Source organism: Moschus berezovskii, chromosome 27 (genome assembly GCF_049115385.1).
Source record: "Moschus berezovskii isolate FMDL1 chromosome 27, NW_MosBer_1.0, whole genome shotgun sequence".
Lineage (NCBI taxonomy): Eukaryota > Metazoa > Chordata > Mammalia > Artiodactyla > Moschidae > Moschus > Moschus berezovskii.
Window position 1 is genome coordinate 5,702,237 of NC_142486.1, and position 22,629 is coordinate 5,724,865.

A 22,629-nucleotide genomic window follows, 5' to 3' on the forward strand; every position below is an offset into this window, starting at 1 on the left:
GCCCTACTAATTTTCAGGAGAAAAGCATGAAGGGATGCCTGGTCGTGGCTCATTATACTGTGTACACTAGTGTCAGATGTGCCTTGTTGGTAACATAAGCTCTGGGTACCTTTTGTCCCTTTCCTCCTGAATTGCTTGGACACTTTAATTTTTAATGTATCAGGTAATTTGCACATACTTGGATTCTCTCAAGAACTGCTAATGCCTGCACTGTTTTTTCCATTTTCTGCTCTGCCTCTTGCTACACATGACATCTTATGGGATTTGAGAGATGAAACAAATGCTTTCTGCTTTTCTTCTGTGCCTTCAAAGCAGGCACCTCATGGGTGAGTTTGAGCAGGGAATGAGTGTAACTGAGGCAAGCTTGTCTATTTACTTCAGATATTTAACCACTAAATAAGTTGTGGAGTTTTTAAAAATAAGGCAGAATCATATACACAAAAATAGAAAGGATATGATTTGACAAAAGTTATTAGAAGTTTAATTTAACTGAAAGGAGTGTACCAGGTGGCAGATGGACTGTGAATTCTGATATTCATCCAGCCCTGCCTCCCCCAGGCCCTGCCCCTGAACTGAAGGCCGTGAGCTGCGTCCCCACGTGCAGGGGTAGAGCCCTGTGTGCAGGATGTTCTCTGACTCAGATTTCCTGTCCTGCAGACATGAGGCTTGTTTCTCAGACCCTGATTCTCCCACCTGAGCTCTTCGCTGTCTCATTACTGCCTCGGAACTTCCTGAACATTTTCCATTTGAAGAAGCAGTCATTTCCTCTCCACCTTTCCCAGGTGAACTCAGTAGATGCACCTAAAAAACCCACGTTTCTGAGATCTTCATTTGCTTTGTTGTTTGTTGTTCAGTCACTCAGTTGTGTCCAACTCTTTGTGATCCCGTGGACTGCAGCACACCAGGGTTCCCTGCCCTTCACCATCTCCTGGAGCTGGCTCAAACTGATGTATTGAGTCGGTGATGCCATCCAACCATCTCATCCTCTGTCACCCACTTCTCCAGTATCAGGGTCTTTTCCAATGAGTCAGCTTGTTGCATCGGGTGGCCAATGTATTGGAGCTTCAACTTCAGCATCAGTCCTTCCAATGAATATTCAGGGTTGATTTCCTTTAGGATTGACTGGTTTGATCTCCTTGCAGTCCAGGGGACACTCAAGAGTCCTCTCCAACACCACAGTTTGAATATTGCAATAGAAACTTAGCAAAAGGCTTTTTTTTTTAAGTTATAGGAGTAAAAACTCAGGCCAGGCATTTAAACCGCATTGTCCTGTGTGTAGTTGTGGCATCTTCCCATTTTTTCTGTGTTGAGCTGGAAAACTAGAAGGCGAGTCCATTTTGTCATTCATTCACACACTTACTTTCTCATTCAGCACACACTCCTTAGACTTATTTAAATCTGTGGGATTAAAAGACATCTCTGGTGCTTTAACTTCCTTATTCCGCTAGAATTCTCATGAGATAAATGAAAAGGCTGCTTAACTAGGAAATAAAAGTGTGTATAGGAAACCCTTACTTCCCTCATTTCCAGTTTTCTCACATGTCCATGGGGGATTGGAGATTAAGAGATTTTAGACAACACATGCACGAGGAAAAGCCTTCAGGAAGCCGAGGAGTAATTAGTATTCACTGAGAGGGGTAAGTGTTTAGTATCTATAATATTCAAAGAAAATTTAAGTGTGATTTTAAATTATCAGTTTCAAATATCTCCTCCATTTTCTTTCCTTTCCCTTAAAACATTTGTGAATAAGAACTTCCCTCCAACTGCCAGTGAAAAATAGTTTTGTGAATTAGAGGTAGGGTTCAATACAGTATATTAATAATGTAATATTGTTTTTCCTTGTAGGGTGTTTGTGAATTTGATGAAGAATGTTTTAAAAAGTATGGGAAAATGTGGGGGTGAGTATTCTGGAAACTTCCATTGGATACACTTGTTATAATTAGCCATGCTCCCTCCCCACTTGGTATGGAGGGCAGTCTCAGTCCAGAGCTTCTTGGAATGAAGTCATTTTGTTGTAAAGCTTTGGAGACCAATTTGACCAGAGATTCTAGAGGCCATGAGGTATTCAGGTCCACAGTCTGAATCAGGCCTGGAGGGTCACAGGTCATCACCTTTCTCCAGACTTTGACACCCAGGGACTCCTCGCGTCACTCTCGGTCATTGTCTCACTCTTCCCCCCATTTTTTCTCTCCTTCAGTTCAGTTCAGTTCAGTCGCTCAGTCATGTCCGACTCTCCGCAACCCCATGAATCACAGCACACCAGGCCTCCCTGTCCATCACCAACTCCCGGAGTTCCCTCAAACTCATGTCCACAGAGTCAGTGATACCATCCAGCCATCTCATTTTCTCTCCTTAGGTTGCCTTTAATTGTTGCATAAAATGCATTATTCCAAAACCTTCTAACACGTGCCAATAAATGCATTTTATGACCCTTTCCCACATGATTCTCTCTCTTTTTAAAATATATATATTTTATTGAAGTAGAGTTGACTTACAATGTTTCAAGTGAACACAAGGTGATTTGGTTATACAAACACACATACATTATTTTTGAAATTATTTTCCATCATAGGTTATTATAAGATATTGACTATAGTTCCCTATTCTATACCATAAACCTTTGTTGCTTGTTGCATATCTATTTTTTAATTAGAAATCTAGCACTCTATTCATACTGTCAAACAAGTAGAATTGAAATGTCATATTTTTTTTACTTAGGCTACAATTCATAAGTTTTCTAAAATATATATATTATACATATTTATATATAGTATATAAAAGCTTTTCTACTACACTTGATAAAGGTTCAAGAAAGAACATCAAAAAAGAAGGAAGAGATTGAGAAATTTGAGAACATAAACTAAATGAAATGGGATCACTGAATATGAAATAGAAAAAGTGAAATAAATTAGATAAAAGTAAAAAATCATCATATAGTCCAGTTATTTTTAAACATGACTGCTTATTAGAAACATATGTGGAGCTCTGGAGGAAAAAAAGCAATACCTGAGCATTTGTATTTCTCAAAAATTTCAAGATAATTCTGAGATGCATCTGGATTTTATTTTTTTTTTTGGGTAATTAATTTATTTTTTATTGGAGGCAAATTATTTTACAATATTATATTGGTTGGTTTTGCCATACATTGACATGAATTCGCCCCGGGTTTACATAAGTTCCCCCTCCTGAACCCCCCTCCCACCTCCCTCCTCCCTCCTCCCTTTATTCTCCCTCTGGGTCATCCCCGCATACCAGCCCCGAGCATCCTGTAACATGCATTGACCCTGAACTAGTGATTCATTTCACATATGACAACATACGTGTTTCAATGACATTCTCCCAAATCATCCCACCCTCACCCTCTCCCACAGAGTCCCAAAGAATGATCTATACATCTGTGTCTCTTTTGCTGTCTCGTATACAGGGTTATCATTTGCATCTTTCTAAATTCCATATATATGCGTTAGTATGCTGTATTGGTGTTTTTCTTTCTGGCTTACTTCACTCTGTATAATAGGCTCCAGTTTCATCCACCTCATTAGAACTGATTCAAATGTATTCTTTTTAATGGCTGAATAATACTCCATTGTGTATATGTACCAAAGATTTCTTATCCATTCGTCTGCAGATGGACATCTAGGTTGCTTCCATGTCCTGGCTATTATAAACAGTGCTGCAATGAACATTGGAGTACATGTGTCTCTTTCAATTCTGGTTTCCTCGGTGTGTATGCCCAGGAGTGCGATTGCTGGATCATATGGCAGTTCTATTTCCAGTTTTTTGAGGAATCTCCACACTGTTCTCCATAGTGGCTATACTAGTTTGCATTCCCACCAACAGTGTAAGAGGGTTCCTTTCTCTCCACACCCTCTCCAGCATTTATTGCATGTAGACTTTTGGATAGCAGCCATTCTGACTGGTGTGAAATGGTATCTCATTGTGGTTTTGATTTGCATCTCTCTGATTATGAGGGATGTTGAGCATTTTTTCATGTGTTTGTTAGCCATCTTTATGTCTTCTTTGGAGAAATGTCTGTTTAGTTCTTTGGTCCATTTTTTGATTGGGTCATTTATTTTTCTGGAATTGAGCTGCAGGAGCTGCTTGTATATTTTGGAGATTAATCCTTTATCTGTTGCTTCATTTGCTATTATTTTCTCCCATTCTGAAGGCTGTCTTTTCACCTTACTTATAGTTTCCTTTGCTGTGCAGAAGCTTTTGATTTTAATTAGGTCCCATTTGTTTATTTTTGCTTTTATTTCCAATATTCTGGGAGGTGGGTCATGGAGGATCCTGCTGTGATTTATGTCGGAGAGTGTTTTGCCTACGTTCTCCTCTAGGAGTTTTATAGTTTCTGGTCTTACATTTACCTCTCTAATCCATTTTGAATTTATTTTTGTGTATGGTGTTAGGAAGTGTTCTAGTTTCATTCTTTTACAGGTGGCTGACCAGTTTTCCGAGCACCACTTGTTAAAGAGACTGTCTTTTCTCCATTTTATATTCTTGCCTCCTTTGTCAAAGATGAGGTGTCCATAGGTGCGTGGATTTATCTCTGGGCTTTCTATTTTGTTCCATTGATCTATATTTCTGTCTTTATGCCAGTACCATACTGTCTTGATGACTGTGGCTTTGTAGTAGAGCCTGAAGTCCGGCAGGTTAATTCCCCCAGTTCCATTTTTCTTCCTCAAGATTGCTTTGGCTATTCGAGGTTTTTTGTATTTCCATATAAATTGTGAGGTTATTTGTTCCAGTTCTGTGAAAAATATCGTTGGTAGCTTGATAGGGATTGCATTTAATGTATAAATTACTTTGGGTAGTATACTCATTTTTACAATATTTATTCTTCCAATCCATGAACATGGTATATTTCTCCATCTATTAGTGTCCTCTTTGGTTGCTTTCAGTAGTGTTTTATAGTTTTCTATGTACAAGTCTTTTGTTTCCTTAGGTAGATATATTCCTAAGTATTTAATTCTTCTCGTTGCAACAGTGAATGGAATAGTTTCCTTAATTTCTCTATTTTCTCATTATTAGTGTATAGGAATGCAAGGGATTTCTGTGTGTTGATTTTATATCCTGCAACGTTACTGTAATCATTGATTAGCTCTAGTAGTTTTCTGGTAGAGTCTCTAGGGTTTTCTGTGTAGAGGATCATGTCATCAGCGAACAGTGAAAGTTTTACTTCTTCTTTTCCAATTTGGATTCCTTTTATGTCTTTTTCTGCTGTGATTGCTGTGGCCAAAACTTCCAGAACTATGTTGAATAGTAGTGGTGAGAGAGTGGGCACCCTTGTCTTGTTCCTGACTTTAGGGGAAATGCTTTCAGTTTTTCACCATTGAGGATAATGTTTGCTGTGGGTTTGTCATATATAGCTTTTATTATGTTGAGGTATGTCCCTTCTATTCCCACTTTCTGGAGGGTTTTTATCATAAATGGATGTTGAATTTTGTCAAAGGCTTTCTCTGCATCTATTGAGATAATCATATGATTTTTATTTTTCAGTTTGTTAATGTGGTGTATTACGTTGATTGATTTGCGGATATTGAAGAATCCTTGCATTCCTGGGATAAAGCCCACTTGGTCATGATGTATGATCTTCTTAATATGTTGTTGGATTCTGATTGCTAGAATTTTGTTAAGGATTTTTGCATCTATGTTCATCAGTGATATTGGCCTGTAGTTTTCTTTTTTTGTGGGGTCTTTACCAGGTTTTGGGATTAGGGTGATGGTGGCCTCATAGAATGAGTTTGGAAGTTTCCCTTCCTCAGCAATTTTCTGGAAGAGTTTGAGTAGAATAGGTGTTAGCTCTTCTCTAAATTTTTGGTAGAATTCGGCTGTGAAACCGTCTGGACCTGGGCTTTTGTTTGCTGGAAGTTTCTTGATTACAGCCTCTAGTTCCGTGCTTGTGATGGGTCTGTTCAGATTTTCTATTTCTTCCTGGTTCAGTTTTGGAAAGTTGTACTTTTCTAGGAATTTGTCCATTTCTTCCAGGTTATTCATTTTATTGCCATATAATTGTTGATAGTATTCTCTAATAATCCTTTGTATTTCTGTGTTGTCAGTTGTGATCTCTCCATTTTCATTTCTAATTTTATTGATTTGGTTCTTCTCCCTTTGTTTCTTGATAAGTCTGGCTAGTGGTTTGTCAATTTTATTTACCTTCTCAAAGAACCAGCTTTTGGGTTTGTTGATTTTTGCTAAGGTCTCTTTTGTTTCTTTTGCATTTATCTCTGCCCTAATTTTTACGATTTCTTTCCTTCTACTGACCCTGGGGTTCTTCATTTCTTCCTTTTCTAGTTGCTTTAGATGTAGAGTTAGGTTATTTAGTTGACTTTTTTCTTGTTTCTTGATGTGTGCCTGCATTGCTATGAACTTCCCCCTTAGCACTGCTTTTACAGTGTCCCAGAGGTTTTGGGATGTTGTGTTTCATTCATTTCTATGCATATTTTGATTTCTTTTTTGATTTCTTCTATGATTTGTTCATTATTCAGCAGCGTGTTGTTCAGCCTCCATATGTTGGCATTTTTAATAGTTTTTCTCCCGTAATTGAGATATAATCTTACTGCATTGTGGTCAGAAAAGATGCATGGAATGATTTCACCTTTTTTGAATTTACCAAGGCTAGATTTATGGCCCAGGATGTGATCTATCCTGGAAAAGGTTCCGTGTGTGCTTGAGAGAAAGGTGAAATTCATTGTTTTGGGGTGAAATGTCCTATAGATATCTATTAGGTCTAACTGGTCTATTGTATCATTTAAAGTTTGTGTTTCCTTGTTAATTTTCTGTTTAGTTGATCTATCCATAGATGTAAGTGGGGTATTAAAATCTCCCACTATTATTGCATTATTGTTAATTTCCCCTTTCATACTTGTTAGTAATTGTCTTACATATTGCGGTGCTCCTATGTTGGGTGCATAAATATTTATAATTGTTATATCTTCATCTTGGATTGATCCTTTGATCATTATGTAGTTTCCTTCTTTGTCTCTTTTCACAGCCTTTGTTTTAAAGTCTATTTTATCTGATATGAGTATTGCTACTCCTGCTTTCTTTTGGTCTCTATTTGCATGGAATATCTTTTTCCAGCCCTTTACTTTCAGTCTGTATGTGTCCCTCGTTTTGAGGTGGGTCTCTTGCAGACAGCATATATGGGGGTCTTGTTTTTGTATCCATTCAGCCAGCCTTTGTCTTTTGGTTGGGGCATTCAACCCATTTACGTTTAAGGTAATTATTGATAAGTACGATCCCGTAGCCATTTTCTTTATTGCCTTGGGTTCGAGTTTATACACCCTTTCTGTGTTTCCTGTCTAGAAAAGATCCTTTAGCATTTGTTGGAGAGCTGGTTTGGTAATGCTGAATTCTCTCAGCTTTTGCTTGTCTGTAAAGCTTTTGATTTCTCCTTCATATTTGAAGGAGATCCTTGCTGGGTATAGTAATCTGGGCTGTAGGGTATTTTCTTTCATCACTTTAAGTATGTCTTGCCACTCCCTTCTGGCCTGAAGAGTTTCTGTTGAAAGATCGGCTGTTATCCTTATGAGAATCCCTTTGTGTGTTATTTGCTGTTTTTCCCTTGCTGCTTTTAATATTTGTTCTTTGTGTTTGATCTTTGTTAATTTGATTAATATGTGTCTTTGAGTATTTCGCCTTGGGTTTATCCTGTTGGGGACTCTCTGGGTTTCTTGGACTTGGGTGATTATTTCTTTCCCTATTTTAGGGAAGTTTTCAACTATTATCTCCTCAAGTATTCTGTCATGGTCTTTGTTTTTGTCTTCTTCTTCTGGGACTCCTATGATTCGAATGTTGGAGCGTTTAACATTGTCCCAGAGGTCTCTAATATTGTTCTCATTTCTTTTAATTTGTTTTTCTTTTTTCCTCTGTTTCATTTATTTCTACAATTCTATCTTCTAGCTCTCTTATCCTGTCTTCTGCCTCTGTTATTCTACTGTTTGTTCCCTCCAGAGTGTTTCTGATCTCATCTATTGCATTATTCATTGTATATTGACTCTTTTTTATTTCCTCTAAGTCCTTCTTAAACCTTTCTTCCATCTTCTCAGTCCTTTTCTCCAGGTTATTTATCTGTAACTCCATTTTGCTTTCAAGATTTTGAATCATTTTCACCACCAAAATTCGAAATTCTTTATCAGGTAGATTCCCTATATCTTCCTCTTTTGTTTGTGTTGGTGGGCATTTATCTTGTTCCTTTACTTGCTGGGTATTTCTCTGCCTCTTCATCTTGCTTATAATGCTTTGCTTGGGGTGGCCTTTCCCTCTTCTGGCCGTTTGTGGAGATTTCTTTATTATGTAGTTTCCTCTCTGTGTGTGGGGTTGGACAGGTGACTTGTCAAAGTTCCCTGGTTATGGAAGCTTGTGTCGGTGTTCTGGTGGGTGCAGCTGGATTTGTTCTCTCTGGAGTGCAATGAAGTGTCCAGTAATGAGTTATGAGATGTCAGTGGGTTTGGAGTGACTTTGGGCAGCCTGTATATTGAAGCTCAGGGCTAGTTTCCTGTGTTACTGGAGAATTTGCATGGTATGTCTTGCTCTGGAACTTGTTGACCCTTGGGTGGTGCTTGGTTTTAGTGTAGGTATGGAGACGTTTGATGAGCTCCTATCAATTAATGTTCCCTGGAGTCAGGAGTTCTCTGGTGTTCTCAGGATTCGGCCTTAAGCCTCTTGCCTCTGGTTTTTGGTCTTATTCTTGGAGTAGCCTCTAGACGTCTCTATCTGTCATTTCCAAGGTGGTTCCCTCTGTTTTAGCTTCTGTTTGCTGGTCTCTTCAGTGTCTAATTTCCGCCATGATACTAGGGGGTGGGTGGACATTTTTTAAGGCTCAGTTGTTCAGTCCTGTTCTGGGAAGGGAGGAACGCTGCAGTCGAATATCTCTGGCGTCTGTGGGGAGTGGCTCAGTTGTTCAGTCCTGTTCTGGGAAGGGAGGAACGCTGCAGTCGAATATCTCTGGCGTCTGTGGGGAGTGCTCACAGTGTCTCGGCCACACTGGGTTTGCCCCCGCTCACAGCACATATGCTGTCCCAGTCTATACTGCACAGGCTCTAGGTTGCTTTGCCGGGAGCTGTCTGAGGCCGGCGCCGGGTTGTATGCACTTCCCAGGTCTGAGCGGCTCAAGTTCAGGTTCTCAGGTACTCCACAAAGGCGCAGACTTGGTTGGGCCTGCGTTTTGTGCCTTCCCCGGTCCGAGCAGCTCAGGGGACCAGGTGTTTGGTGAGCGCGGTCTCTGCGACTTATCGCCTCCCCAGTCCCCACCACTCAGTTTTCTGGGTGTACAACCGGCGCACCTTCTCAGGGGGATATCGACCAGCCCGAGCCCAAGAAGTCCTGAATAGCAACAAGCCTGTCTGCAGTTTGTATCAGATGCCTTTCTGGGGCCGCGGTTGCCCGCTCCGGCTCTGGCTGCGCTCCCTGCCTGTCTCGGCGGGGGATGGGGGATGGGCCAGCCGCAGCCGGCTCGCTCTGCTCAGTCCTTTATTCTGTGAGCGGGGCTGGCCGAGTCGTAGGTTAGAGCTTTCCACCTTTTCGTGGGGAAGCTATCCCACAGTCTGCTTTGCTCTCCCCAGTTCCCTCAAATTGTTCTTGCGGTGTTCAAGCCCAGTCCTCTCTCTAAGCAGTTCAGCCGGCTCCTCCCTGCCCAGCCCCCGCTTGCTAATGGCGTATGCAGGCGTCTGCGCTGCTTCTCCGCTGGGAGTTACCGTTTGGCGGGTAATCTGTGGGTTTTTAAAAAATCTTAAAAAAAAAAGAGGGTTATGTGGCCCTCTGAGCTTCCAAGGCTCGCCACAGATTCGCCAGTGAGAGTGTTTCCTGGTGTTTGGAAAGTTCTCTCTTTTTAAAGCCTCACTTCCCGGGACGGAGCTCCGTCCTTACTTCTTTTGTCTCGCTTTTTATCTTTTATGTTTTTTCCTACCTCCTTTCGAAGACAATGGGCTGCTTTTCTGGGTGCCTGACGTCCTCTGCCAGCATTCAGAAGTTGTTTTGTGGACTTTACTCCGTGTTCAAATGTTCTTTTGATGAATTTGTGGGGGAGAGAGTGGTCTCGCCGTCCTATTCCTCCGCCATCTTGTTCCTTCTCCCGCATCTGGATTTTAAAAAGTGATTACAGGTTTTTCTGTTAGATCCTAGTTTGGGTGATATAGAGTTCTATTATTTTTCTGTTGACCAGTCATGATATAGTGTTATTAAGTGAGTATTCGTATCATAATCACAATAGTAAAAGAGTTTATCAGTTTTCACAGTCAATAGTCAAAAACAGAAGATAATTACAATTGCAAGCCCTAATGGGAACATGATTAACTTAACAATATAAAACAATCACATACAGTTTTGGGGGGAGTCAAGCAGAGTGTTGTGGTAAGTGGAAGTGCATGCATGCATATGTTTTCATCCACCCGGCCAGTGTATGTCTTTTGGTTGGTGCATTTAATCCATTTACATTTAAGGTAATCCATTACATTTCAGGTAATGATTGATATGAATGATTCTATTACCGTTTTCTTAACTGTTTGGGGTTTATTTTCTGTAGGTCTTTTCCTTCTCTTGTGTCTCCTGCCTAGAGAAGTTCATTTAGCGTTTGTTGTAAAGCTGGTTTGGTGGTGCTGAATTCTCTTAACTTTTGCTTGACTGGAAAGCTGTTGATTTCTCCATCAAATCTGAAGGAGAGTCTTTCTGGGTAGAGTATTCTTGGTTGCAGTTTCTTCCCTTTCATCACTTTAAATATATCATGCCATTCCCTTTGGCTCGTAGAGTTTCTGTTGAGAAATCTGCTGATAACCTGATGAGAGTTTGCTTGTGTGCTAGTTGTCATTTTTCCCTTGTTATTTTAATGTTTTATCTCTGTCTTTAATTTTTGTCAGCTTGATTACTGTGTGTCTTGCTGTGCTCCTCCTTGGGTTTATCCTGCCCAGGACTCTCTGTACTTCCTGGACTTGGTTGACTATTTCCTTTCCCATATTAGGGAAGTTTTCAGCTGTTTTCTCTTCAGATATTTTCTTAAGCCCTTTCTTTCTTTCTTCTCTTTCTGGGACCCCTATAATATGAATGTTGGTTTGTTTAAAGTTGTCCCAGAGGTCTCTTAGGCTGTCTTCATTTCTTTTCATTCTTTTTTCTATGTTCTGTTCTGCAGCAGAGATTTCCACTATTCTGTCCTCCAGGTCATTTATCAATTCTTCTGCCTCAATCATTCTGCTATTAATTCCTTCTAGTGTGTTATTCATCTCTGTTCCATTGTTCTTTAGTTCTTCCAGGTGTTTAGTAAGCATTTCTTGCATCTTCGCAATCTTTGCCTCCATTCTTTTCCCAAGATCCTGGATCATTTTCACGATCATCGTTCTGAATTCTTTTTCTGGAAGGTTGCCTGTCTCCACTTCATTTAGTTGTTTTTCTAGGGTTTTGTCTGGTCCCTTCATCTGGAACATAACTTTCTGCTTTTTCATCATGATTAACTTTCTTTCTTTATTTTTATTTTTTGAAGAAAGGGAGAATCACTTTTTATTTGCTCCTGGTAGAGTCTCAGGGAACAATAATTGAGATAGACAAGCACAGACAACTGGCTATCTTTTGGGGCAGTGCTAGTACAAGAAATCATGGCATCAGTTACTTCAACAGCTTCAACAACTCAACACAGACACAGACAGTCACTGTGCACAGGGCAGCTGTGAGCATGCTCTTAGTCTCCATGACAAGATGTTAGAGGTTCTGGCTCTGTCCTGAGCAGCAATATGGATGGAATTCTGCAGTTCCAGAGGTTATTTAGCATTTTGGCTTCCCTTGTAACATCCTTGGTGGTGGTTCCTTAGGCAAGTTCAGTAGCATAGCTGTCCTGGACTCCCAGTTAAATTAATTTTTTAATTTATTTTTTTAATTGAAGGATGATTGCTTTACAGGATTTTGTTGTTTTCTGTTAAACCTCAACATGAATCAGCCATAAATATACATACATCCCCTCCCTCCTGAACCCTCCTCCTGTCTCCCTTCCCATCCCACCCCTTTAGATTGATACAGAGCCCCTATTTCAGTTTCCTGAGCCATACAGAAAATTCTCATTGGCCATCTATTTTATAGATGGCAATATTAGTTTCCATGCTACTCTTTCCCTACATCTCACCCTCTCTTCCCCTCTCCCCATGTCTATAAGTCTATTCTCTATGTCTGTTTCTCCACTGCTGCCCTGTGAATAAATTCTTCAGTACCATTTTTCTGGATTCTATGTATATGCATTAGTATATGATATTTATCTTTCTCTTTCTGACTTACTTCACTCTGTATGATAGATTCTAGTTCATCCACCTCATTAGAACTGATTCAAAGGCATTCCTTTTTATGACTGAGTAATATTCCATTGTGTATATGCACTACAACTTCTTTATCCATTCATCTGTCAGCGGACATGTAGGTTGCTTCCATGTTCTAGCTATTGTAAATAGTGCTTCAATGAGCAATGGGATACATGGATCTTTTTCAGTTTTGGTTTCCTCAGGGTATATGCCTAGGAGTGGGATTGCTGGGTCATGTGGTGGTTTTATTACTAGTTTTTTTAAGGAATCTCCATACCATCTTCCATAATGGCTGTATCAATTTACATTCACACCAACAGTACAAGAGGGTTCCCTTTTCTCCATGCCTTCTCCAGCATTTATTGTTTGTAGACTTTTTGATGATGGCCATTCTGACTGGTGTGAGGTGATATCTCATTGTAGTTTTGATTTGCACTTCTCTAATAATGGAAAAGACTGATGCTGGGAAGGGTTGGGGGCGGGAGGAGAAGGGGACGACAGAGAATGAGATGGCTGGATGGCATCACCGACTCTGTGGACATGAGTTTGAGTGAACTCTGGGAGTTGGTGATGGACAGGGAGGCCTGGCGTGCTGTGATTCATGGAGTCACGGAGAGTCGGACACGACTGAGCAACTGAACTGAACTGAACTGAATAATGGATGATATTGAATATCTTTTCACGTCATGATTAACTTTCTGTAATATGGTTTTTGTTTTAGCTGCTGGAAGACTGTGCTTCTTCTTACTTCTTCTGTCTTCCTTCTGATGGCTGTGGCTAAGAGGCTTGTGTAAACTTCTTGATGGGAAGGACTGGCAATGGGAAAAACTGGGCCTTGCTCTGGTGGGCAGGGCCTTGCTCAGTATAGCTTTAATGCAATTATCTGCTGATGAGTGAAGTTGCACTCCCTCCCTGGTGGTTGTTTGGCTTGAGGTGACCCAGCCCTGGGGTCTACAGGCTCTATGGTAGGGTTAGTGGTGACCTCCAAGAGGGTTTATACCAAAGGGGACCTTCCAGTGCCCCCGTCCCTGTGATGAGCCCCTGCCAACCCACTTCTCCACAGGAGGCCCTCCAACACTAGCAGTTAGTTTTGGTTCAGTCTCCTGTGGGGTCACTGCTTCTCTGTGGGTCTTGGTGTACGCAAAATTTTGTTTGTGCCCTCCAAAACTAGAGTCTCTGTATCCCCTGGTCCTCTGGAAGTCCTATAATCAAATCTCACTGGCACTCAAGGCCAGATTCCCTGGGGATTCCCAGTCCCTTTGTCGGATCCCCAGGCTGGGAAGCCTGATGTTGGGTTCAGACCCTTGACAACAGTGTGAGAACTTCTTTGGTATTATTGTTCTCCTGTCTGTGGATCACCCACCTGGCAGGTATAGGATTTGATTTTATTGTAATTGTGTCCCTCCTACCTTTTCACTGTGGCTTCTTCTTTGTCTTTGGATATGGGTATCTTTTTTTGGTGGGCTCTAGTATCTTCCTGTCAATGGTTTTCAACAGCTAATTGCAAATTTGGTGCTCTCGCAGAAAGAGATGCACACACGTCCTTCTACTCTGCCATCCTGAATCAGAGGCCTGCCCTTCTCTTTTGATCTAGTTATTCCATTGCTGAGAATTTATTTCAGGGATATACTTGCACACATGCATAAGTAAATCTATATAAGGACATTTGTTCTTGCTCCAGAAGAATGAGGCAGCTCTATGAGTACTCCTATGCGTTTGTAAAATAAGGGCTAAACCCCCCATATGATCACATGATTCTCTTCTAATTAAAACCCAAAGTCCTTTATTTAAATTTTGGCTTTAATATGTGCTTTGGAAAAAGAGATGGGAGTTACAGGTAAAATAACGGGAAATCGTTTCTGCTCAGCTTTTTACTTTTTCTACAAGTACGGAGTTTTTGTTTTTTTAATTTTCAGGTAAAATTTTCTGATAGAATTATATTCAATGATTGCTTTATCTACTGTTTTTCTCTGGCTTTGAGGAGATGTAGGGTATATATATCTAACCCAGAGTGTGTCAGGTGGGCTTTAGGAGGTTTAATGAGAAGAGAGGGAAAGGTGTCATATGGTGCTTCTTTGCCAAAAGAAGTGGCAAAGGCTCTACCTGTCCGGACCTCTTCATCTTTTCTCATGAGGCCCTCAGAAACCATAGGAACCTGTGAGTTGCCATGGCCCCAAAAGTCAACTTGGTTGAGTGGGAAGAATTCATAGCACTGGGCCACTACTGGCCCAGCTCCAGCTGCCCCTCCAACACTTAGTACTTGTGAGCTCTGGATGGAGTCCTTTTTTCATGGTGGATCTCAGTTCTCTCTTTAGAAAATTATTCTCATGTTGGATGTGAGTGACGACAACCTGGGAGAGCTTGTTATAAATACAGACTTTGACCCCACTCATCAGTACACCAAATCGATATGATCTGAGGTGGGTTCAAAAATATGAATTGTAACTGGTAGTAAGAGAAATTATTAAGGCTGGAGTGACATCATGAATATAAAGGATCACCCCAAACCACTATCTCTTCTCCACCCAAGTATTGTTACGAAACTGTGATGGGAAGAAGGGAATCGTCCAAGTAATATGGTCAGTCCAGTGGAAGAGCAGATTAAGTGCCTCCTCAATCCCTCCTGTCACTGCTTCAGCGCTAAATGCTTTTGACACCCACTTACACCCTCTGAGTTTTAGAACGGCTTTTAGAAATGGGCAGAAGCAAGTGAAGTATTTCTCTGAAATTTTTATATATAATCACAAAACCATTTGAAATTCTTCTGTGAAGTTAAAGGAGGAAAAGGGAACACATAGAGAATCTTCCAATTCATTCTAGCCATTGAAAGTGATTGATAGTGAAACCAAAATGTCAGAAGACAGTGTAAATAACTCAGAGTAAACCTCTTGCCCAGAGAAGGTAATGGCAACCCACTCCAGTGTTCTTGCCTGGAGAATCCCAGGGACGGGGGAGCCTGGTGGGCTGCCGTCTATGGGGTCGCACAGAGTCAAACACGACTGAACCGACTTAGCAAACCTCCTGCCAGTGGCCGATTCCCATGAACGGGCATCCTGACAGTCAGGAGATCAGATCAAACAGTGACGTGTCACATCGGAGGAGTCAGCTTTGTGTGATAGGTGGGTCAAGTGTGGGCCTGCCATGCTGCTGACGGATGTCACCTACATGGAGCCTGAGGCCCATGGGACCCATGTAATGAAAAGAAAATATTTAGAAAATGAATTATATAGGTTCCTCTGAAAGTTTTTTTCATCTTTGTCCTTTTGTTTAAATTATCCTAAACTTGATGCTACCAAAAATATCTCAATATTTAAAATATTTCCTTAAAATTATAAACTAGTAAGCAAATTTTAGAAAATAGGGCAAAAAATCTTTCATAATCCCACTGTCACTTGTGGAGCATTCCAAATCTCCCTGCATTTGCAGATATTTTGTTACATCTTTATAATCAATGTATCAATAGTTTTCATTTAATATTATATGCATTTTCATGCTTTGGGTATATCTTCAAAAATGACTGAGTAGATGAACTCTCTTTAATTATTTTTTTAATTTTCAGATAATTTACTTCAACTATTTATTAAGATAACTTCCTTTTTGATAATGAAATATTTAAACCTATAAATATTATGGAGAATGGTTTAGGAAATACCCATGTCCCTACCACCTACAATTAATAATGTTTACATAGTAGTTTTAACTATGACCTTAAAAGGATAGATTATGTAATGTTAGGATGAACATCTGGACTTCCAGGTGTGGTTTCATCTGCAGAAATGACTCATTAAGTTTAATCAACTCTGTTTTCCCTACACAGGATTTTTGAAGGTAAACAGCCCCTGTTGGTTATCACAGATCCAGATGTGATCAAAACAGTACTAGTAAAAGAATGTTATTCCGTCTTCACAAACCGGAGGGTAGGTATCCATTTTTTAACTTTAAAATTTATTTGTTTATTAGATACACATTTTGAAATATATTATAAATCCACAAGGTATTGTCAAAAAAGAAAATTATGGAAAGGCTGCATGTCATGTACCTTTCATCCTGATTCCTCCAATGGCAATATGTTGATTAATTAAAATACAATTTCAAAGCAGAAAATTGACATTTATACTATTCATGGAGCTTATTCAGAGTTCATCAGTTTCACGTTCATTTATTTGTGTATGTTTTGCTCTATGAAAATGTGTCCTAGATGTAGATTTGTGTAGTTACCACTACAATCAATAGATAGAACTGTTCCATCCCTACAAGGTTCCCTCTTACTGTTCTTTTATAGTTATGGCTTGTAGCTTGCTTTTTCCTCTTATCAAGGTCTTTAGCAAACATCGTTCTTTAAATTTTGATGAATATTTATCAAATGTCTCTTTTATGGATTTTGCCTTTGTTGTCAAGTCCAAAATATCCTGACCTACCCTAGGCCCTGACGATTTTCTCCTATTTTTTCCTAAACATTAAATCATTTTATGCTTTACATTTAAGTCTATGATCCATTTTATGTTAGGTTTTGTGTAATGTATGAGGTTGTCTTTCTTTTTTTTTGGCGTCTAAATGTCTGATTTGCTCCAGCACCATTTATGGAAAGACTATCCATTAAAAACAATTTATTTATTTAATATTTATTTATTTTATTTTTGCTGCCCTGGGTCTTCATTGCTGTGCTCAGGCTTGAGACTGGCAGGGTGCAGGTGTGTGGCTGCAGAGGTTAGCTATGGCCAGTGTGTCAGTGCAGTCGAGTGACAGTAGGAAGGACTGGCTTTAGGCGTCTGAGCATCTGCAGTGCCCTGTGATAGTGTTTTGCACATGAACATCCAAAAAGATTGGCTGTTGGTGTGGATGCTGGGTCTTAAAGCATCAGCGGTGGCACTAGCTGGGCAGCTCTAGTGGGGCTGGAGGCAGTAGGGTAGGACTCATGCAACTGCCTTAACACCATGAATGTTGAATTAAAGGTGGCTGATTGATCAGTTGATTGGGAGAAAGGCTACATGCACTGGTCAGTTTCAGTGGGATCAGAAGCTTCACATGGCTCTTCCTTTCCCTTTCCTGCCCCTTCCCTCCACTCTCCTTCCCCTGCCTGCCATCTCTTCCTAGACATTCCAGTCCTAAACCTGAAGTTGGGCCACAGAAGTGGGCAGCCTCACACATCACGGTGGGGCCAGAGAAGAACAATGGCTCCAAGTCAGAGACTGAGTAGGGAGGGGAGGGTGTCCACAGGGATGGTAGCCGGGCACGGGTGAGGGAACACAAAATACTCACTTGTGGGGGTGGCCTGTAGGGTGAGGGGGCATCATGAGTGGAAATGGATAGATCATGAATTGGGTCCATAAAGGAGGACTGATCAAGTAATACAGAAAGGATGATGGGAACCAGCATTCTCACTGTTGGAGAAGAAGTCATAGGTTCAGAGACTGAGAAACTAGACTAAACCCTGTGAAGTCACCGACTGAATTATCCACGTAAATCCATGCCTTTCTGTGTAGATAGATGATAACAGGCCAGATGATATAGACAGATGACAGATAGATAGATGCAGATATAGACAGATAGGGGTGTGTGTGTGTGTGTGTGTGTGTGTGTGTAGCTACAAAGGCACATAATATCTACTGCTTTTTTTTCACTGATGTAGTATAGACACCTGAGCAGCTGCAGGGGTCTGTGATGGGGTTTTGCACATGCCTAGCCAAAAAGATAGGACACGATTGAGCGACTGAACTGAACTGAACTGAACTGAGCCAAAAAGATCAGGGCTGGCAGCCAGTGTGGATCCTGGGTCTCAGGGCATCACTGGCTGGAGCAGCTCTATTGAGGGTGGAGGGGAACAACAGGACTCAGGCAATTGGAATCTGCTCATGTAGAACCCTGCTAATGTAGAACCCCGGGGAGTGATCAGCACCAAAATTTTCAGAGGTTTTTCAATGACTATGCTGGCAGTTGGTTTCATCATAGCAAAGTTTCTGGGGTTTTCTGCAGAGCAGGATACAGAGAACCATAGTCACTCCTGCTTCATGGTTGACACTGGTAGTCCCCGCCCTTCTTCTTTGTTCCTAGTTGTCTCTAGATGTCTCGGCTCTGCTCGTCTCTGGGTGGGGTGAAAGCAAAGCAGGTCATTTGTGCAATGTTCTGAAAGGCTGGAGAAACTGGTCACCCTTCATGTTGTCTCTTTTAGTTTTTTTTTCCCACCAATGGAAAATGTCTCAGGCTGGGGAATTTCCTCTTGATGCTGAGTAGTGCTGGCCTAGGGGAAGGGATGATGCAAACAAAATGTAGCTATTCTCCCTACTCTTTCTGCAAGTTATTTTCAAATGTGCTCTGTTATATTGCTGACACTTTTTCGACCTACTTTCATTTACTGTGAGCTGTCTAATTGTGAGACAACAAAGGCTGGAGTCTCCTACTCTGCCATCTTGGTGATGTCTCCTTAGTATTTCATTTCTAAAGTGATGTTAGCTGTAGGTTTTTTGTAGATGCTCTTATCAAGCTAAGGAAATTTGTCTTTCTCGTTTGTGAGTTTTGTCATGAATGATTGTTGGAAGTATCCATTTTATTTATTTTTTGTTGTTGTTGGTTTTTCTTTATTAAGAAAGGTTTAAAGTAATGGGAATAGAAATGAGAAAGTACCCATAATCCTGTCATCTGGAGCTGAGATAACATGTTAGCATGTTTCCACCAAGGTTCTAGGTTTTGGAGTTTGTATGTTTGTTTTGGGCTTTTCTTTTTACCCTGTTTTCCTTATCTTAAAAAATATATATATTGAGGAATAGTTGATTTATAATGTGTTAGTTTCTGCTGTACAGCAAAGTGAATCAGTTATACATATATGTATATCCAGTCCTTTTTTTTAATTTTAATTGGAGGCTAATTACTTTACAATATTGTTTGGTTTTGCCATACATTGACATGAATCTGCCCTGGGTGTACATGTGTTCCCCATCTTGAACCTGCCTCCCACCTCCCTCCCCAAATATAAATTTGATAGATTGAGGAAATTTTAAAACAGGTTGGCTCAATTAGCCTGTCCCAAGCTGAGAAACAGAGTTATCTTCTTTACCCTTCTATTCCTGGGGGAAAATGTTTTCCGTATCACTGAGTAATTTTTTCAGAATAGCAAGTAGATTCCTAATCTTTTGTGTAGATAGTACTAAAAAGCCCCCACCGTGTCAGCACATTCCTTTTCCAGTGGGTCAGTCTGTAAATATATATAAATACAGAAGTAATCTGAGGCAAAATGCAGTCTGTCAAGGCTATCTGGCTGGTTGTCACCAATCCCTTTCTTCTCTGCATAGCCCAGGAAGATGAACTCGATCTTATTCCCTTCTATCCCTCTGGAAGAACTCTTTCTGTACTACATGGGTCATTTGCGTTTAAAAGAAGATTGGAATATGAAGGCTGGAAACCATATCAAGTGGCCAAATGTCTACCACCTTCACAGGAACCTAGACACTCAGGATAAATGTTTAATGTGCATCTACTATAGGGCCTGGGACTAAGTAGACAGTCACTAAATATTTGTTGAATACATTGTTCCCAAATTATTAACAAATTTTCCACAACTGTTGAGACTTCCAACACTTAGGTAGGGCAAAACATAAAGTTTTGCTTTCAACTCTAGGTTTTTGGTCCATTGGGAATTATGAAAAATGCTGTTTCTGTGGCTGAGGATGAACAATGGAAGAGAATACGGACATTGCTGTCTCCAACCTTCACCAGTGGGAAGCTCAAGGAGGTAAGAAAAGAAGAGGATTTTCCATGAGCAACTTAAAGAATAAGGTAGAAAATAAATTCATAGTCCCTGTCCAACGTGTGGTATGCCAAATTTGAGTTTCTTAAAACGGTTTTTATCTTCACATCCTAAAAGAGACATCATCAGATTCAGAGTAAAATGTCACTGATGGCTCCATGCCCCTGAAAACAAGGTCCTTCTAAAACTTGAGTCTCCACACTTAACTTCCAGTGCTGTTGTGTTTTGTGTCTAGATGTTCCCTATCATTAGGCAGTATGGAGATGTGTTGGTGAGGAACCTGAGGAAGAAAGCAGAGAAAGGCATGTCCGTCGACATAAAAGAGTAAGTAGGGGTGAAGCTGCTGGTCCTCTGAGCTCCACCCTTGTGTTTCCTGCCTTGGAGCCAAATTCCTACTGCTGAGTTACTCTAGTGATGAAACAGAAGCAGGTGTGTGGTTTACAACTACAACTGGCTGGCCACCCAAGAATGAGTGGTGATTCATGAAAATATCAGAAGGTATCTTCTGTGTCCATGAGCCAGGGTTAACTTATCTGCTTAACTGTCACCTTGGATATTCTGGGAGACAAAAATGCACAGTTGGTCTTAAGTTAGGCAGAGTGATTCCTCCATCTCTGTTGTTTTTTTCAAGATTGCTTAGGCTATTTATGGTCTTATATGGTTCCATATAAACTAGAACTTATTTGTTCTAGTTCTGTGAAAAGTAACACAGGTGTTTTGATAGGGATTGCACTAGATCTATAGATTGTTTGGGTAATATGTTCATTTTAGCAACATTAATTATTCCTTTCCATGTGCATGCAATATCTTTCCATTTCTTTGTATCATCTTCAATTTCCTTCATTGTTTTATAGTTTTCATAGTATAGATCTTTCACCTCCCTGGTTAAGTTTATTCCTAGGTATTTTATTATTTTTGATGTGATTTTAAACAAGATTGTTTATTATTTTCTCAGATAGTTCTTTATTATTGTATAGAAAAACAACAGATTTCTGCATATTAATCATGTACCTGCCACTTTACTGAATTCATTTATTTTAGTGTTTGTAGAACTTTAGGGTTGCCTATGTAAAATACTATTTCATCTGCAAATAATGATAGTTTTACATGTTCCCTTCTAATTTGGATGCCTTTTATTTCTTTTTCTTGTCAGATTCATGTGGCTAGCACTTCCAATACTACATTGAATAGAAGGGGTGAGAGTGGGCATCCTTGTTTTGTTCCTGATTTTAGAGAGTATGGGCACAAAAGAGACACATATCAATTGAATAAAATTGAGAACCCCAAAATAAACCCATACACTTATAGTCAATTAATCTATGATAAAGGAGGCAAGAATAAACAATGGATTAAAGACAATCTTTTCAATAAGTGTGTTGGGAAAACTGGACAACTACATGCAAAAGAATGAAATTGTAACATTTTCTCCCACCCTATTCAAAAACAAACTCAAAATGGATTAAAGACCTGATTGTAAGACTGGAAAACATAAGAACATAGAAGAAACAATAGGCAGAATACTCTTTGACATAAATCATAACTGAACATTTTTGGATTTGACTCTTAAGGCAAAGAAAACAAGAGCAAAAATAAACAAACGGTGTCCAATTAAACTTAAAAATCTTTTGTACAGCAAAGTAAATTATTAATAAGATGAAAAGACAACCTGGTGAGTGGATGGGAGAAAATATTTGCAAATGATATGATGATAAGAGGTTAATATCATCTTATATATTTATATATATATATAAATGTCTCATATATATGTCTCAAAAATACATAAATATATATAAATGTCTCATACAAAATTATATAAATGTCTCATACAAAAATAGATCAATATATATTTATAATATATATAATATATAAATGTCTCAAAGAAAATATATAAAAATATTTTCATATTAATGTCTAATAAAAATATATAAATGTCTCATACAACTCAAAATCTGAAAAACAAACAATCTAATGAAGAATGGGCAGAAGATCCTAATAGACATTTCTTCCATGGAAGGTATATAGTTGAAAAGATGCTTAACACTGCAAATCATCAGAGAAATGCAAATCAAAATCACAAAATCACCCAACACCTGTAAGAATTACTATCATCAGAAAGTTTACAGATAGCAAATGTTGGTGAGGATGTGGAGAAAAGGGAACCCTGGTATAACGTTGGTGGATATGTAAGTTGATGTAGCCACTGTGGGAAACCATATGGAGGTTTCTCCAAAAACTAAAAAGAGAACTATTATGCGTATGTTCAGTTGCTCGGTCCAGCTGAGCAACCCCATGTCCGGCTCTTTGCAACCCCATGAACTGTAGCCCACCAGGCTCCTCTGTCCATGGGAATTCCCAGGCAAGAATACTAGAGTGGGTAGCCATTTCCTTCTCCAGGGAAATCTTCCTGACCCAGGAGTCAAACCCAAATCTCCTGCATTGCAGGCAGATTCTTTACTACTGAGAGACCTGGGAAGCCTGAGCACTTTCATATGATACAGCAATTCCACCCTGGGTATATGTCCAGTCAATATAAATACACTCATTTGAAAATGTACATGTTTATATCAGCATTATATACAATAGCTAAGATATGGAAGCAACCTAAGTATCCAC

The 22,629-nt window shown here is 39.9% G+C and overlaps 1 protein-coding gene across 1 annotated transcript in view; it reads left to right on the plus strand.

The window, feature by feature from the left end:
- Nucleotides 1–22,629, plus strand: part of LOC129545709 (cytochrome P450 3A24-like) — a 57,097-nt gene that overhangs the window by 8,765 nt on the left and 25,703 nt on the right. Inside the window, exons 3-6 of the mRNA XM_055410234.2 lie at nucleotides 1,846–1,898; nucleotides 16,093–16,192; nucleotides 19,888–20,001; nucleotides 20,252–20,340. Of these exons, the coding sequence (XP_055266209.2) occupies nucleotides 1,846–1,898; nucleotides 16,093–16,192; nucleotides 19,888–20,001; nucleotides 20,252–20,340 (356 nt within the window). The remainder of the gene's footprint in view (nucleotides 1–1,845; nucleotides 1,899–16,092; nucleotides 16,193–19,887; nucleotides 20,002–20,251; nucleotides 20,341–22,629) is intronic.